General features: G+C 36.0%; 1 protein-coding gene across 2 annotated transcripts in view; it reads right to left on the reverse strand.

The window, feature by feature from the left end:
* KIF13B (kinesin family member 13B) overlaps positions 1 to 19113 on the reverse strand; it is a 201031-nt gene that overhangs the window by 20532 nt on the left and 161386 nt on the right. For both annotated transcript variants that reach the window (XM_027069655.2, XM_053216665.1), the window contains 2 exons: positions 17445 to 17556; positions 10897 to 11030 (listed from right to left, as the gene is read on the reverse strand). In XM_027069655.2, coding sequence (XP_026925456.1) covers positions 10897 to 11030; positions 17445 to 17556 — 246 coding nt within the window. The remainder of the gene's footprint in view (positions 1 to 10896; positions 11031 to 17444; positions 17557 to 19113) is intronic.

Genomic DNA, 19113 nt, shown 5'->3' on the forward strand with positions numbered 1-19113 from the left:
CATGCATTCTCTGAGCAATGCCACACAGAGTGGAAGACAGGTGGCCACCAGCTGGTCCCCTGCCAGACACACTTTTATTCCACCTGCCTCATGCCCCTTTCAATCAGTGACATCAAATATCAATGTGGCAGGCATGGGAAGGTGACTTCATTTTTCTGCCCAAAATTACAATGCCTCATGAGGTTTTTAGATACACTCAAATAGATTCTTTCAGTTTTATCCTCTTCTAATCTACCCTCCAAATTGCAGTCAGAAGAACTTTCTGAAATACAAATTTGACCATGTCACTCTCCTGCCAGAAAGCAGTTAATGATTCTCCACTGCCCACAGATAAGTTTTTTAGAAAGGAATGGGCAAGAAAATATAAATAGGTCCTACTCAGTGTATTTCCATGGTTTGACCAGTCCCTAATTCAAATATTTTACTTATTTTGCTTTTTTAATGCTTAGTTTTGAGAGAGAGAGAGACAGACAGAGCATGTCCAGGGCAGGGGCTGAGAGATGGCGACACAGAATCTGAAGCAGGCTCCAGGCTCTGAACTGTCAGCACAAAGCCCAATGCAGGGCTCAAACTCGTGAGCCATGAGATCATAACCTGAGCTGAAGTCGGACGCTTAACCGACTGAGTCACCCAGGTGCTCCCCACTCCTTCAAATACTTTAGATTCATTCATTCTATAAATATAATCGCTTGTAATATTTTAGTCAGATCCAGTGAAATCTCTTAAGGTCACAATTGTGCATGCAATTTTGTTCCTTGAATATAAATCTCAGTATACCACTCACTAGGCTCTGTAACCTTAGATGAGGTGTTTAACCTACCAAAGTCTCATTTTCCTCAATACCTCAGTATCTAATATCACCCTCTAACCCTGTGCTCTCCAACATGGTGGCCACCAGTCCATGTAGCTACTGAGCACTTGAAATGAAGCTAATGTGACTGAGGAAGTGAATTTTTAATTTTACTTAAAAATTTAAAAATTAAAGTGCCTTTGAGTACGTTTAGAACAGATTGGGCATGGGGATCTATTTTGTCTACTTCATGAACTCTAAATGCAGATCAAGTATTTCCGACAAAAATTTAGTATCCACATTGAGATGTGCTAGAAATGTAAAATACACACTTGATTTCAAGAACTTTACGGAAAAAAAGAAGGAAATATCTCAGTAAATTTTTTATACTGATTACAGGTTAAAGTGACAGTATTATGACTATACTAGGTTAAGTAAATTATATTACTAGAATTAATTTGACCTGTTTCTTTTTACTTTTTTAAATGTGCCTGCCAGAAAATTTAAAATGTCACGTGGGGCTCACATTCTTCTATTGGACAGCGCTGATCTAACTCAGCACCGCTACTGAGCTAATGCATATAAAATCTCTGGCACGCAGTAAATACTCAGCACATTTGGGAAATACCATGGTTTTCCTAATCACTGGAATTTTGTGGTGTCTTAAAAGATACTTCTAGTTTAGGTTGCTACAAGCCCAGTTTTAAATAATCAACAATTATATCTGATGTAAAATATAAATCCAAAGATTCTACTTCGGTTATCAGTCCCAAAGCCATTCAGGATACAATATTTTTTTTAACATGAAATTTATTGTCAAACTGGTTTCCAGACAACACCCAGTGCTCATCCCAAAAGGTGCCCTCAATACCCATCACCCACCCTCCCCTCCCTCCCACCCCCCATCAACCCTCAGTTTGTTCTCAGTTTTTAAGAGTCTCTTATGTTTTGGCTCTCTCCCTCCCTAACCTCTTTTTTTTTTTCTTCTTCCTCTCCCCCATGGACTTTAATTCCATTTTCTTTCAAATAAAGAACCTTATATATCATCAATTTACTCATTCACAAACACATGTCAGGTGTCTGCTATATTCCAATGACTGTGCCAGAAGCTGGGGATATAGGGGGAGCAAAACCACACACAGAGTCCCTTCTCCTCAGAAACAAGCACTCGGGGACTAACTTATACTCCCATTTAACTTTAATTATATAAAACAACTAAAAGGCCCATTTCTTCCATCAACAAGTAAACTATTTTATCAGAGGGTAAAAGTGAGTGAGACCATCAAAACAGACTTTTTATTTTACTATATTATTTATATATGTGTTAGTTCAGCTTATTTGAGGTACTATGTATAGGAAATTTTAAATGCTAGTATTTCTGGAGTTGTGATAAAAGATAGTTTCTTATTTTTACTTTTTAAACTTCCACATGATAGCTATCAATGCTTACTTAAATATTCATGTGAAAAAAACTTACATTTTTTTTTAAAGGATGTAATATTCACTTCATTAAAAATAACGGTTGTTGGTTTTTCAAGTGTCTACGAAGGACAAAAGGTGTTTACTTAAAAGAGAATATTTGTTAATCTTAAAATTTTAAAAACTGGGTCTACATCTAGACTATCACCTGTTTGGTATAACCTGTAAGCTAAGAATGATTTTTACACTTTCAAATTATTGAAATAAAAGAATACTTTGTAACATGAAAAAATTATATGAAATTCAAATTTGGGGGTTATAAATAAAATTTTCTCAGAACACATCCAGACTCATTTATTAGAAGTATTATCTATGGCTAGTTTTGACAGGCCTACAAAACCTAAAATACTTTCTGGCCCTTAAAAAAAGTTTCCCAATCCCTGATCTAGAGAATCATACAAAAGTATACAATGACAATTTCTGAAAAATGACTGGCAGACTGAGGTCTCTTCAATCAACTTCAGTAATGACTCAGAAACTCATATTTTCACTATTTTTCAAATCAGCTATTATACCTGACTGTGAAGACAACACTGTCAACTCAGTATCTTTCAATACAGTGTCCATACATTTCTGGGGCAAAGATAGGCAGCAAAACATTATGAAAATTTTGGAAAACTGACAGTACTAAAAGTGACTAAGAATTCATCCTTAAAGCAACTGAATGGAAATCATTTGCCTTAAATTAAAAAAAAAAAAAGTGGGGAGGGCGCTGGGTGGCTCAGTCAGTTAAGCACCCAACTTCAGCTCAGGTCATGATCTCACAGTTCATGAGTTCAAACCCCACATCAGACTCCGCACTGTCAATGTCAATGTGGAGCCTGCTTGGGATTCTCTCTCCCTCTCTCTCTATGCCCCTCCCCAACTTGTACTTGTATTTTGTATTCAAAATAAATAAACGTAAAAAAAAAAGTCTGTACTCCAAAGGCAAACTTGCCTTTATGAACTCAAGAACAACTGAATGTACGATAACATATTCAAATATATTTATTACATGTGGCACTTACTAAATTACAGGCGGGAAATGCAAATATACATTTTTTTTTTAAGTTTATTTATTTATTTTGAAAGAGAAAGAGAGCGTGCATGCAAACAGGGAAGTAGCAGAAAGAAAGGGAAAGACAGAGAATCCCAAACAGGCTCCATGCAGAGCTGGGCTCTGGGCACGATCTCATGAACCATGAGATCATGACCTGAGCCAAAATCAAGAGTCAGATGCTTAACCTACTGAACCACCCAGGCACCCCTACGTTATTTTTTAAAGAATCTGAACAATTAACGAACACTGAAGGCTGGAAAACAAGATATAAAGCCTTTTTCTTATTTTAGTTAGTTATGGTGATGACACATGGGGCAGCATTGATAAGGTTTGTTTCATCAAGGAGTCCACGTATGAGTAACCCTAAAAACAGCATCTGTGTGCACAAGGGAAGAACTAGTAGTTGGTTTGTTTTTTCCCATTTTATTTATTTATCTTTTCAGGTTTGCTTATTTATTTTGAGAGAAAGAGAAAGAGCACAAGCCGGGGAGGGGCGGAGAGAAGAGAGAGAATACCAAGCAGGCTCCGCACTGTCAGCACAGAGCCCAACTGGGAACTCAAACTCACAAACCTGACCTGAGCCGAGATCAAGAGTCAGACACTTAACTGACTACACCACCCAGGTGCCCCTTCCCCCCCCCCCCCCCCATTTTATGTGCAGAAGGACTGCTGACACAAAGGATGGAATAACTAACTACACAAGCATCTTTTCAATTAGTACTGGAGATGTGCAGTGCTGCTCTCTCACCTCAAGGCTTTGTCCATCCTCCATGCTGGAAACAGTGTTGAAAGAGAGAAAAATATCCCTGTGGTTGACAAGATAGCCCCAAGCAAAGTGCAGGACACAGAAAAGGGACAGACTGTAAAACATAGATAGGCTGAAAATGGGACTGTGCTTTTGATGGTGGAAATTAAACCTGAATATTAACTCTTTAATTCTCCAGATGAACCAGAGGCATCATTTAGAGTCCCAAAGTTTGAAGCACATAAATAGCTTCATCTGAACACAAACTTCTTGATACATGAAAAAAGCTATTATGCCAAATTAATTCAATCTAACTAATTAGAGAGCAGGAAGTTCTTTCAATTATTTTATGTGCTGTCTGAGACACACACTTGAATATGAGTACAGATTTCATTAATTGCAGTTCATTATTTTCCAGATTAGTTACTAAACTTGCATCAGAAGGTCAAAGACAGCAATTTTGTCAGCTGCCACCTCTTTCAGTGCAATATCTTTGCATTTCTGGAACTCAGAAATTGATTACAAACAAAAACAAATCTCCATAAAAATGAGAAACATAAGTCTTTAAGAACATGTTCAAACCAAAACATTTTGTACAATGTAAGAATCTTTGTTTTTAAATCTTCAGAGTAAACTATTAACTTCTACCGTACAAGAAAAGATCCATGAATCTTTTCAAATACTGAAATATAATGCCAAAAAATAATAGCATCTTGATGTGAAAACCTGCTGACTCCAAAGAACAAGTTAATAAACATTAATCTTTTCGTTAGTTTCACCATAGTTGTATGTTTGTATCTTTCCATGAGGGAGAGTACTGAACACTCTTGTTTGAAAATGTCAAGGACACTCTGATTAAAAGTACTTTTCTGAGAATAATCCTGCCTTCATTACACAACTTCTGTCTCTCTTCCACCTAACAGTGAGATTATAGGAATGACTGGTAGAAACAAGACCTATCCCATTCCTCAGTTATTACCTGGACTATTTTTATATTTTCAAAATCTTATTTTTTAAAAAACAGAAGTGACAGCAATTCCATGGTGCTTTTTTGAAGAGAGCACCCTGCTATCTCTAAATCATTCTACTTATTCACAGCTGTTACCAGTCTCTCTGTTAATTTCACCTCTGTCATTCTGCGCCTTCCACCCCCTGCTGTAGCAGAGCCATCCTACACAGCTCTCACCGCCTCGGTGCTGCCGTCCCTTGACTGCTTATACAGTCAGCTCTCTTAGTCATTGTTTGGTCAAGCTATAAATAACTCCTTTAATCCTTCCTCATAAATCATTTCTGACGTTATCCCCTGAAATAATTCCAATTGGTCAATGGATTTCCCATAGTGACACATCCAGGACCAACTGCAGTAATCTAAGCGTGTTCTAATAATGCCAAGGGTGGTGTTCAGGTGAGTCCATGTGAGTTTCTTCATTATTGTGACTATTTCAGAGAAGAACTTTAAGTCTTCAAACTAAACTGGGACAGAAGTATAAAAAAGGAAGAAGTTTTAGTATCTTTCATCATAGTTCAGTGGGAAACAGCTTTAAAAATGATAAAAAGAGAAAGTTGGGGGGAATAGAAATAAAATAATATCCTATCATATGTGGTCTATTTGGTTACCACATATTGTTGATACTCAAACCATTGGGGTTTTGGGGGTTTCTTGTGCTGTTGCACATTATATAGCAAGGTTACTATCTATTATCTCTATATCTTTTGCAGTATTAATAATTTATCCTTTCCCATACTGTAGAATTGATCCAGATTCCTTTTAGTATATGCACTGATTTCTATTTTTCTGGGTTCTATCTTTGATGTTATTCTATAACACACTAAGTTTTTTAGTCTTAGGTGTTGATTATTTAATGACTATTTATACAGGCTACTGAAATGAGTGTACTAACAAAGCACTAGCAGCAAATAAAACACAGAATCAAAAGGAGAGCAAGGTTCATGGCATTTGTGTATTTCTTTGCACTACTGGTTTGATACCACTAGATAATTCACACAGAGCTATGGCAAAGCCAGGCAGTGAACAGAGTAGTTTAGGAATGTTTGCCAGCATGAATGTGTTTTAGGCTTGTTTCAAGACTGGTGATACAGAGAAAGACCACGGACATGGTGTCCCTTTATTTCCATAATGTATCTAACAAAGTCTCCCATGATCTCTTTGGTAGAGAGAGGAAGAAATGTGGACTGGAGATGGTAGTTGCTGAACATGTAAAGCTGAAATATGCTGAACTGTCACCCTGTGACTTGAGGAGTGATCTTTAGTTGCCTATGACAGGGCTCTCTCTTAGGCCCTCTAACGTTCAATTATTTTACTTATGACTCAAATGAAGACAGACTATGCCCTTAAAAAGTTTGCAGAGATAGCTGGATCAAATGTATTTTCTAAATAATTACTTAAGAAATACCTTGATAGGTACCTGGGTGGCTCAGTGGGTTGAGCGTCCAACTTCAGCCCAGGTCATGATCTTGCAGTTCGTGAGTTCGAGCCCCATGTCTGGCTCTGTGCTGACAGCCTGCTTCGGATTCTGTGTCTCCTTCTCTCTCTGCCCCTTACCCCCACTCACGCTCTCTCTCTCTCTCTCTCTCAAAAATAAACATTAAAAAATTAAAAAAAAAAAAAAGTACCTTGATATTCTAGGAGCATTAAAACAAAACTAAGATGAAAAATTTTAGAAACGAATCTAAAGTTCCTTAAGTATTTTTATACATCAGCTAGACAACGCAGTAATAAAAAAGAACTGCACTGACAAGAGTGTAAACAAACAAACAAAAAAGGGAATGTTAACTGACCAGAGGCACAACAAGCTAATACTGACTTTAAAAAAAAAAAAAGAAAAAAAAAAGTACAGTCATATGTTGCTTTGGTAGAAGTACATTATTTAGAAGAGGAAGATGATGATTCCACTATTTTCAAGTGTGGGCTTGAAAACATTTCCAGGCTCCCCACTTGAAGCAAGACTCTGACAAGGCAACCGAAGAATGATGGAGCATTTATTATGAGATATAGTGGACTAACCTATAGCTATTAATTAAGTCTAGAGAGAACCTTCTCCTCCCCTCCCTTTAACTCCTAGGTAACACCAGAGGAAACTCTGAGGCAAAAACTGGTTGGAAGGAAGCGGATTTTTTTTCCTGGAGGACTGAGTTCCCACAAGGAGAGGCAGGACAGATCATCAACAACAGTAAGACCCTCAACTTTAGGTATCAAAGCTCATTTCCAAGTGAATGGGATGCCATTATAGTAAAGACTACTATTTAAAAAAAATTGAGGAGCACTAAAGAAGTCTAACCAATACAGCATTCTTCTTACTGCTGTTACTTTGAAATTCCATTTGCATTACAGTGCTCCATTTCCAAGGATGAAACGCCATTCAGGTGGCAACAATTTAAAACATATTTAAACAAAAGAAAATTCCATATTGGCAATGTCATTTAAAATTATGCTTTACTTCTCTGAGAGCTTTATCCCAGACAGTCAATAAAAATGATGTGAGCACAAGCATCTTTGATCAACTAAGTCCTGATGATACGCTTAAGTTTTCCCCTCCTTTAGGAATAGTTCTTCAGTGGAACTTGTATCAATCTAGGCAAGAAAGTTCATAATTATGTCTTGATATCGCAAATCCCCACTCAGATGTGATTCCCTCACCTCTAAGCTGCAAACATAGTACTTTATACCACTGGATGACACTTGACACATACAAACTATCTAATATAATAATCTGCATATGTCAATGGTCAACCAATTCTAGAGAAGAGCTAATAAACATATAAACATAACAATAACATCCAATGAAGATTAAATATGGTAATAGTATACTAATGTGGTGGAAGCTATTGTTTTAGTTTAGCTGGTCAAGGCCTCTCTAAATGCAAGTGTACTTCCTTTGACTGGCCTATCTTGACCACTCTAAATAGTAGACCACTCTATTAGAGACCTAGTAGCCATGCAAAAACTTTGGGAAAGAGTATTCCAAGTATAAGGAAAGGCAAATGCAAAAAATTCTTGAGACCAAAATGAACTTCATGTGTTCATGAGATTAGGAAGCAAGGGAGGGAGGGAAGGTAGGAGGGAGGGAGGGAAAGGAGGGAGGGAGGGAGGGAGGGAGGAAGGAAGGAAGGAAGTTAGGAAGGAAGGAAGAAGGGGAAAAGGCCAACATGACTTAGTATGGTGAACAAAGAAGAAATAAAGGGCATAAAGATTAGAAGTCAGGGGAACAGATCATATAGGATGCTGTAAGGCACAGTAAGGAATTTAGATTTTATTCAGTTTTAGTGAGAAGCAGTGGAAGACTTCAAGCCATGAATTTAAGTAAGATTTTGGAAGGTCACTTTGGCTACTTCATGAATAATAGACTTTATGAGGCAAAAAGTGTCAGACAGACCTGTATGTAGGCTGCTGGAATAATCTAGGCAAGAGATGATGGTGGCATGAATGACTGATGAAGATGGAGATGGTCAGAAGTCACTGGATTGGAAGCAGTACCTATAAAATTTTACTGATGCACTCTGAGATATGAGCAACTAGGTGGACATTTGTGCTACATACTGAGATGGATTTGTAGTTTTAAGTAGTTTGTGTGTTGGCAGTAAATAGACTTGTGAGCTGAAACCAACGGTAATGTTTTGGACTTATAAAATGTGAATGCCTAATTGATTTATGAGTGAAAAAGTTTAATGGGTAGTTGGCTCCATGAAGCCCAAGATGAGGGGCAAAGTTTGGGCTGGCGATAGAAATTTGAGTGTTGAAAATGCATAAACAGAGCCATGGAAGTAAATAGGGTGACCCATGGAAAGAAGGCCCAGAATGGAGCTCTGGGGCACCTGAATATTTGCAGCTTGATGGAATAGATGGTCCCAGAAAAGTCAACTGAGAAAGACTGAGCAGTCAGAGGAAGGGATGCCAGGAAATGTCACAGCACTGAAGCCTAGAGATGCAAGTGTTTCAGGTATGATGTCAAGTCAGATGAGGACTGGAATGGTGCAGGCAAGATGCAGCTCCCTGGTGACCTTCAGGAAAGGTCCTGCAGTGGGGTCGAGCTTTCACAAACCGAACCCCAACTGTACTGTTTAACTCCACCACTAGGCATCTTCATTCAGGCAAGTTTTGTATTGATATTATCATTTATTTATGAAATGTGAAATATCTAGGCTACTCTCTCCAATGCCATTGCTCATATATGCTCAAAAAAAGTAAACCAAATGGATAAATACTGCGTAAGGTATCTCTGAAATATCTCAAGATTACCTTCTTAAACTGGACATTACAAAATGCAGTTATTTGCCAATCACTACATTTCTTTCTAACACATTATTGTTCCTCTCATATCCAGAAGAATCAATCATTTACTGGCAAAACAGTAAAAATAATTTATTGTAGCAGGTGATTTGACTTGCAACATCAAAAACTCAAAGTAGCACTGAAAAACTAACTATAACTACAGAGTATGATTCAATAACTTCTAATGCCGTGTCAATTTCCTTTAACTTCTATAACTGTCTTCACCAAATAGCAATTGGAAAATGGTGGTTATCAAACTTTATATTTTGATAAAATCACCTGGGTGCTTATAAATACAGATTATAAAGGCACTCCCAGATGGGGTATGGATTATGAGGTCAGGCTGTTATTGCTTTTTTTAAAGTTACATTCTTAAAAATCTACCATGGAAATTCTGACACAGAGAGTCCATGCATCATACATTACAAACCAATGATGTAGTAACAGAATAATATATACAAATCCTTGGAAAAATCATTTTTGCCTAAACCCCAACCAAGGATTAGACTTGCTGTTTCTTTTAGCTCTCATGGTCATAGATTCCTTCAATAACTGTCAAGCACTCCTTCTTATGTGCTTAAATTTAGTTAAAGCATCCAAAATCATGATTTTTTTTCCATCCAATATGTGTAAATGTCTGCTTAAGTAATGTTTATATAATGTTAAGTTGAAAAAATTATATGTCTATATTGCAGCCTTACAATACTAATACCACCCCCCTTGAATATGCATTCATAAACTCAGAAAATTCTTTTAAATAGTTAAAGGTCTCAAACAAGGACTCACCTGCATTTCTGCAACTTGAACGTTTTAAGTGAATGTGGATAAGCTGGTGTCAAAAGATCTATTTCAACAACTGAACTTGCACTGTATGTGTTTTTGAAGGAGTATAAATAAATCCTCATTTATCATTTTCTGCTGAATTCACACCTACATAAGGCTGGAAATTACATTTCCAACAGGCTTCCCATTCACCATCGCATAAGAGCAGACTCCTGATTATGTTGAAAACCCTCTAAGATTTTCTTTAAAACTTATTTGAAGGCTGGGTGGAGAGTTTTAAGAAAAAGGGGAAATAAGACAAGTGATCACTTGTAACATTTTAAATGAAGGAACAGATAGACTACAGCAGAGGAAAAAGAGGTGGAGAGGGAAGGACAGTGATGACATAAAATTGTTTGAAATAAGAAATGAAATAAAGAATTAAAAATAGAATTACATTTTCTGTTTGGCAATACACAAACAACACTAAGTGCACTTCATAAATTTTACTATTGTTGCTCTAAGTAATATTACCATAAATCACATTAGCAGTGTACTCGGCACTTTTTAAAAGCAGAAAGGATTGAGACTGTCAGTAAGTTTCAACAGCTCTGTTACCTCTGAAGAGAGTGAAGGAGAAATTATCACAAGCTTTTACTAGGCCTAAAAAGGCTGGTTCTAAGGCCCCACCACCACTGTTATCCCTCCCCTTCAGCATCAATGTGACGACACAGAGCATCATTCCACCGGGAATTAGGAAATGTTCACCATTGCTTTCCTGATGCTTTTACCTGATGTACAAGGGGAGACGGCTGCTTGCCCCGTTTCTCATCACGGACAGGGAAGAGCGACTTCAAGAGCTTTGGCATCTGCGGCACAAAGGATTTTACTGGATTCAAGTAGGAGGCTGCTAGGCTACTAAATCCTGTCAACAGTATTGAAAGGAAAAGAGATAAAATGTAAACAACTACATAGATGTTTTCTTTCTTGCAAGTTTGCCAAATTTCATTTGTAGCAAATATAACAATATAAATTATTCAAAAGTATCCTTTAAAAATATTAGAAAAACATAGTATTATTATGGCTCTCCTCAAACAAAATGTTATTTCCTTTTCCAATTAAATAACAGCAATTAGGGTAGTCCAAAAACGTTCTAATATCCAGTGTTCCTGTTAGTATCCGAAGGGTAATCCAACCCCAGTCCTGTCACAAATTGGTTCAAGTACTACCTTCTGCCCTAGAATAAGATGGGGGTTTTCATTTTTACATCACACAGCTGGTGACACACATGTATACCTCTCTATCTAGACTTTAAACTCTTTGAAGTCAGGGACTGACTATGTCTTCTCCTGCTTTAGCTTTTCATACCTACTTACTGAATGAAGATGATGAAATGGAGCTTTTAGGAAGAAGGTGGTGTTTGAGTTGTTTTTACAGGAGAGGGATCAATGCCCTGACCAACCACGTTCTTACTTGCTCTAAATTACCAAAGGCTGGGATCAGACATGCAGACAATATCTATGATATAAAAAGATTTCTCTCCCCTTAGTGAATAAAACTGAAGTTTTAGGAAAATGTAACCTAAGTCACAATCTGTAAAACACTGTATCCACATAATACTTTAAAAACAACAAGCAAGTCAACCTGAGGAACTGTGTGTGATGCTGCCCCAATGGAAGCACACAGCCACCAGCATACTTCTACTCTACACTGGCCCCTGAAATGACTTTAAGTTCATTGGCAATACAGTTGCGACATGGACCCATACAGTTCCAAGGTTTGTAAATTTTACATACAGTAGTATAATAACTCTAAGTAGACTGTGAAAGGTAAGGATATTTTATAATCATGAGAGCAATCACTAAAACAATAAAGCAAAGAGATAGCTATAAATTCCAAGAGATGTGTTAAAGCGGATTTCAAAAAAATCAAATAATTTACAAGAAGGCAAAATTAGGAAAGAGTAGAACAAAACAAAGGAAACAAATAGAAAATAAGTTTGAGATGAATAAAGAGCCAGAAGGACATAATCATCTAAATGCTGAGACCAAACAACAGGGACAATCTAGACTTCTCCCTACAGTTAAATTAACATTCTACACTGAGGAAGACCCTTAATTAAATGAAGATCTGGCCAAAAATCCTTCAAAGGCTGCATATATCACAAAGTGAGACAATCAGACAGAAGGTGTCTCTTGAGGTAAGTACACAAAACTACCCTTCCATTTATCCTACCTTCCACCCCTCCCTCAAAATGGCCTGAATCTGTTCAAGCCTGTAGAGCTAACTACCAATTCACAGGAAATACGGTTGATAGAGAACCCTGTTTAAACAATCTCAGGGGGATGGTAACATAGTCTACTGTGCAAAAGATGTGGTCTCTTCAGCAAATACAATGGATGGGGGAAAAAGACAAAGAACATATAGATTAAACTTTAACTCAAGACACATATCAACTCATCACAATAAATGAACCTTACTTAGATTTTCATTCAAAATAACTAAAAGGTATTTTTGAGCCAATTGGAGAAATCTAAATACTGACTAGATATTTGATGATATCAAGGACTTATTTTTAATTTTTCTTAGGAGAGAAATGTTATCAGCTCTAGAGAAATGTTACTGCTCTAGAGACACATGTACAGATATTCACAGATGAAATGATATCTGGGATTTGCTTCAAATTACCCAGGAGAGGGCTGGGAGATGTAGCAGGAGTAGGGGTACATCAGACTAGTGATGAACTGATCATTCTGAAGTTGGGAGGGCTACCTGAGAGCATATGGTGTTATTCTTTCTACTCTTGTATGTTTGATATTTTCCATAGTAAAAGGATTCTTCAAAGTGAAGAATTGAAATAAAATAAATAATAAAATAAAAACTTAAAAAACTTAAAAACTTAAAATAATAAAAACTTAAAATAAATTAAAACTTAAAAACTTAAAATAAAATAAAATAAATACTTAAAATAAAATAAAATAAATAAAATAAAACTTAAAAAACTTAAAAATAAAAACTTAAATAAAATTTTTTTAATGTTTATTTATTTTTGAGAAAGAGACAGAGCATGAGCAGGGGAGGAGCAGAGTGAGAGGAAGACACAGAATCCGAAGCAGGCTCCAGGATCTGAGCTGTCAGCACGGAGTCCAACGCGGGGCTCGAATCCACGAGCTGTGAGATCATGACCTGTGCTGAAGTCGGACGCTTAACCAACGGAGCCACCCAGGAGCCCCAAAATAAAAATTTCTAAAGGGTTTGTCACTAACTGATGACTGCTAAATGCACTGATGATAGATGTAATTCACAAAAAAGAAACTAAACTCAGAAAGACAGAGTGGGATGCAAGAAGCAATGATGACCAAAGCAAAGCGGAGAATAATGTAAATCAAGTAAGCATGGATTACAAGCTTTAAAACAACAACAACAAATTTACAGAACTTTAAAACAAGGTATTTCACTCCTAGGTATTAACTCAAGAGAAGTGTTCACAAAAACACTTATACAAGAATAAACTTTATTCACAGTAACCAAAAACTGGAAATAAGCCACATGTCCATAAATAGAAGAACTAATTAAAAATTGTGACAAATTCAACTGTGATAGTGAATGTTTCTCAACAACAAAAAATAAATTACTGAAGGATGCAACCGTGTGGATAACATGAACAGAAATGTTGAATAAAAGAAGCATAACACAAAAAGAGCATATACTGCATGATTCCATTTGTATGAAATTGTAGAACAGGCAAAACTAATCTGAAGGAATAGAAACCAGAACACTGGCTGATTGTGGAAAGTAGCTGGAGTCCTGTACATCTTGTAAACTTGACTGGTGGGTAGGTTACACAGGTAAATGCATTTGTCAAAACTCATTAAATATAACCCATAGTCAAGAAAAAAGCAGTCAATGTAAATAAGACCATGAGACGGCCCAGATGCTGGATTTAGCAGATAAGTATGTTGAAGTAGTTTTAGACACAGGCCCAAGGAAGTAAAGAAGAATCTGATCTTAACAAATGTATAGGTATACAATATCCACAGAGAAATTAAAACTTTAAATAAAGAAATAAGTGAAATTCTAGAACTGAAAAGAATAATAACTGAAATAAAATATTCTCTGGATGTACTTAACAGAAGGTTGGAAATGGAAGGAGAAATTATGCAACCAGAAGATATAAGAATAAGACAAAAGGATGAAAAATAAAAATTAAAAAAAATTGAGCTCCTGTGACCTATAGGGTAATATCAAACAATCTAATACGTGTAATTTGAATCTCAGAAAGAGTAGAGAAAAATTGTTGGGGGTAAAATGTAATAATAGCTGAACATTTACCAAATTTGTTGAAAACCACAACTTACAGATCCAAGAATATCAATGAAACACAAGTAAGATAAGTACTAAGAAAACCATACCTAAGTATACCTTAGTCCAAGTGCTAAAAACAAAAATTGAGAGAACTATGAAAGCAAACAAGAGAGTAAACACAGACATATTACATGTAGGAAAAAGAGACAGAAATGATGGCTGATTCTCAGCAGAAAAGGAATCTAAAAGACAATGTAAGATGTTTGAAGTGTTGAAAGAAGCTATCTACCCAGAATTCTCTAGCTAGTGAAAAAATTCTTCAAATAAAGTGAAGTGAAGATAATCTCAAAAAGGGGAGACAGCATTCTTTTCTCTCCAAGAGAACTTCACAATAAGAAATACTATAGGATATTCTTTGGACTATAGAGAAATGATATTGGATAAATATAAGACTTCACGAAGGATAGTGCCAGAAATAATAAATATGAAGAAAAATATAAAAGATTTTCTATAGTCTTTTAATCTGGCTGTTTTAAAGCAGAAAGAGTACATCGTAAAATGGGTTCATAATGTCTATAAAAGATATAACAACAATAATACAAAATAAGAGGGGTCCAGGAACAGGCAAATGGAATTATACACTTACAAGGTTCTTATATTTGTGCAGTGGGAAGTGATGTATTATTAATTCTAAGTAGACTATGATAAGTTAAGAATCTATACTAGAATCCTTGAGCAAAGACTTTAATAAATGAATACAGAAATACCAAACAGCCAGAAATGGAAATAAAATTAAATACTAAAAAATATTTTTCCAATTATCCCAAAAGAAGGCAGAAAAGAAGTTACAGCGGAAAAATAAAATAAAATACAAAAGGCCAAAGAGAAACCAACAGCAATGTAGCAGACATAATAATAATAATATTAGATGTAGAAGAATTAAATATGCCAAGAAAAAGGCAAAACTTGTCAAGCTAGATTAGAAAATAAGTTAGAGCTAACTATATGCTGACAAGATAGCAAATATTTGTTCATTTAAAGAGCGAATATAGCTAAAATTTTAAAGACTGAGAAAAGGAGACACCATTCAAACAATAAGCAAAAGAAAGTTGATGAGGCTACGTTAATATCAAGTGAGTCAGATTTCAAAGTAAGAGAATTCCAAAGATATAAAGGGACATTTAATAATGATAGAAATATCACTTCATTGGGAAAAAATAATGTATATACCTAACAACAAAGTTCCTACAAGAATGATGTAAAAACAGATAAAATAAATGAAAAAGTAGGTAATTTTTCATAATCATATTTGGAGATTTAATGCCCTCTCTCAGTGATGGATAGGACAAATAGAAAAAAAATCAGTAAAAGGACAGACTATTTGAAGAACCGATCTGACTGAATAAGCTTATCAACCACACTGACCTGATATATACAGAATGCTATGCTCCCAAACAGAACAGACCTTCTTTACAAGCATACATGGAATGTTTACCAAGGTAGAACATAGTCTCAAAAACATTCCAAAAGACTGAAATATTAAAGAGTCTCTCGATCATAAGGAAATCAAATAAGCAATCCATAAATAAAAAGATTCTCACCAGACATATGAAAATGAATTAACATGCTACCCAATAACTTACGAGTCAAAGAATAAATCAGAGGGAAATTAGAAAATATTTTGAATAGAATGAAAATGAAAGCACCATATTCCAAAATTTGTGAAATGCAGAAAGAAATAGAAATCCATGAAACAATCAAAAATAAAAACAAAATCAATGAAACAAAGTAAACAATGAAGAAAGTAAGACCAACTTTCGTTCTGAGAGAAGACTGAGAAAAATAAGACATGCCTCAAATGTACTCAAGAAAAACAGAAAGAAAACAAAAATTATCAAAAATAAAAAGGAGGGGTGCCTAGATGGCTCAGTTGGTTAAACATCTGGCTCTTGATTTCAGCTCAGGTCATGATCTCACAGCTTGTGAGATTGAGCCCCACATCCTGCTCTGTGCTGACAACGTGGAACCTGCCTGGGATTCTCTCACTCTCTCTCTCTCTCAAAATAAATAAATAAACATTAAAAAAAATTTTTAAATAAATAAATAAAAAGAAGGAATATCACAATAGATCCTATAAACATTAAAAGGGCAATAAAGGAACACCATAACATTTACTGAAATAAGAGTAATAATTTAGATGAAACAGAAAATTACCTGAAAAACATAACTTATGAAAACTGACTCACAAAGAAATACAAAAAGTTAAATAGCACTTTATTAAAGAAAATGAAGTCATAATTTAAAAGTTTCCCAAAGAGAAAATTCCAGGCCCAGATAGTGTCACTGGTGAATCCTGTCAAACATTTAAGGAAGAAGTAATACCAAACTTATATAAAATCTTTCAGAAAAAAAGATGGTAAGGAAATATTTCCCAAGTCATTTTATGAGGCCAACATATTCATATCAAAACCTAACTAAGGCATTATTATGAGAAAAGAGAAGTATTCATCATAGAACATAAACACAAAAATCCTTTACAGAAAGTTAGCAAGTAGAATAAAGAAGATATAAATGATAACACATCAAGTGGTATTTACCACAGTAATGCAGGATAACTTCAACATTCAAAAATCAATGTAACAACATGTTATAAACCAAAAAAGGGAAAAAATCAGATGAGCATTCACTAGTAGGATAGTAGTTACAGGGTAGGAAATTCTGTTTTAAAATTTGTCTGTTTGTTCATGTATGTTGTATGTATGTATGTATTTTGAGAGAGACAGAGAATGGGAGCAGAGGAGGGGCAGAGAGAGAGAAGGTGAGAGAGAATCCCAAGCAGGCTCCATGCTGTCAGCACAGAGCCTGATGCAGGGCAGGATCTCACGTACTGTGAGATCATGACCTGAACCAAAACCAAGAGTTGGACGCTTAACCAACTGAGCCACCCAGGTGCCCCAGGAAATCCTGTTTTAAACTACTTCTGAAAGATGCTCAAATTCCATGACAGTGGTTGACAAATGAAAATGTAACCTACCTGGGTCGGGAGAATGGTTATTATAGGGACGGTCTGGGAGAGATGGGGCAACAGGAGCTATCCCTCTGGAAACTGCAGTTTGGGATACATCCTGTTGACTTTCCCACCGGCCCTGTTAAAAACAAAAACAGCAATTTTTATTCAAATCAAATAGTTGACAGAAAAACCTGAAGATATTTAAGAAAAACCTGTTATCATTTCTAAAGCTTTATTCCCTTTAAAGACATGACCGATTTGATTGTTTATGTACCTTTCCTCTTGTACTTTCATCTTTATAGTGCAAATTTCCCAAATACTAACAATACCTCAAATTTGGATCTCCTCTCCAGTTCACAATTCAGTCTCCTCAGCTCTGTCCTAACCTTCTGTCTGTAAATCATGCTGCTTCCCAGGAAATACAGATACATAAAGACATTCCTTTGAAAACCTCCCTTACGTTCTGCCTCAGAGAGGCTGTTTCTTTCTGCTCATCTGCCTCAAGATCCTTTCACTTCAGATTCTCAGCTGAGACTGAGGAAAAACTCTAATGGTGTAGGCTGTGTCTTCTCCCTTCTCCAGGGGGTATCTTCCCATCCATTCACACACCGTTCATGAAAGTAAAAATTCTAGAACAGTATATTACCAAGACTCTTATTTTCAACACGCATTAAAGTTCCAGTTGAGCACAAATCAAGTAATCACCAGTTCCCAATAATGGAAAGTCTCTGGATTAACAAATTTTATTGTACCCTAACTTATTTTGTAAATCCCCATTAAAAAGATTTCATTGCATAATACAAGAACACCACCAGTTGGGTGATGGATTAATGGTGATATCATCAAAGCACTTTTAACTTCAGTCCCATCTCGTAAAGAAATAAACCCCAACCAAATGCTAGAAGTACAACACCCAGTAATGGGGATGAGATGCAAATCTTATAAAAGCTTTAAGTTCCCTTTTGATCCTTTGATAATCACTCTGACTTCTTTTGTATCCAAGTTAAATAAGAGTATTTTACATTAGTTTAAGCTGGTATCCCACAGATGAGTGATGCTAACGACTTTTGAGTTCTCCTTAGTAATCGCCTGCAGAGTGAGTTCTTCACTGCTCCCAAAGATGGATGGAGGTGGAAAGACCTCTAAGGTTTCAGATACGTATTGGAAACCTATCCACTTTTAGCAGCAACCTACGTACTGATCATAAAATCAATAAGCCCTAAGTGATCTGGATCCTGTTTACCTCTGAGAATGCCACTTTTCCCTAGGAACTCTCTCAGCCCTTGATAGTTTTAAAAAAATGGTATGATGTTTTAGCATTAGGAAGCCAGGAAACAAAACAGACATGAAAAGATGATTAGGGAAACCATGAACTCTGAAATACTTCACTGTAGAAGCATTTGTGTTACTATGAATCACACACTCATTTACATACTTTAATGTTTCGTTAATGTCTTTTGCATTTAAATTTAATTGTCTGTCTGGGAAGCTGCAGCTTTGTGTATTCTGGGACATCACAATCAGGTAGCTGAACACTAAGGTCAATATTCTTTGGAGCTTCTCAGAGGAAGAAAAGCCTCATTCTTTGTTTACAGTGTTAAGCTCATGCAAGGTTGTTTTGAAGACAACTTACTTAATTTGAGAATAAATGTATTTTTGTGTTTCAGATTTCTCTTTCTTGTTTGGCAGCTGA

Source organism: Acinonyx jubatus, chromosome B1 (assembly GCF_027475565.1).
Source record: "Acinonyx jubatus isolate Ajub_Pintada_27869175 chromosome B1, VMU_Ajub_asm_v1.0, whole genome shotgun sequence".
Lineage (NCBI taxonomy): Eukaryota > Metazoa > Chordata > Mammalia > Carnivora > Felidae > Acinonyx > Acinonyx jubatus.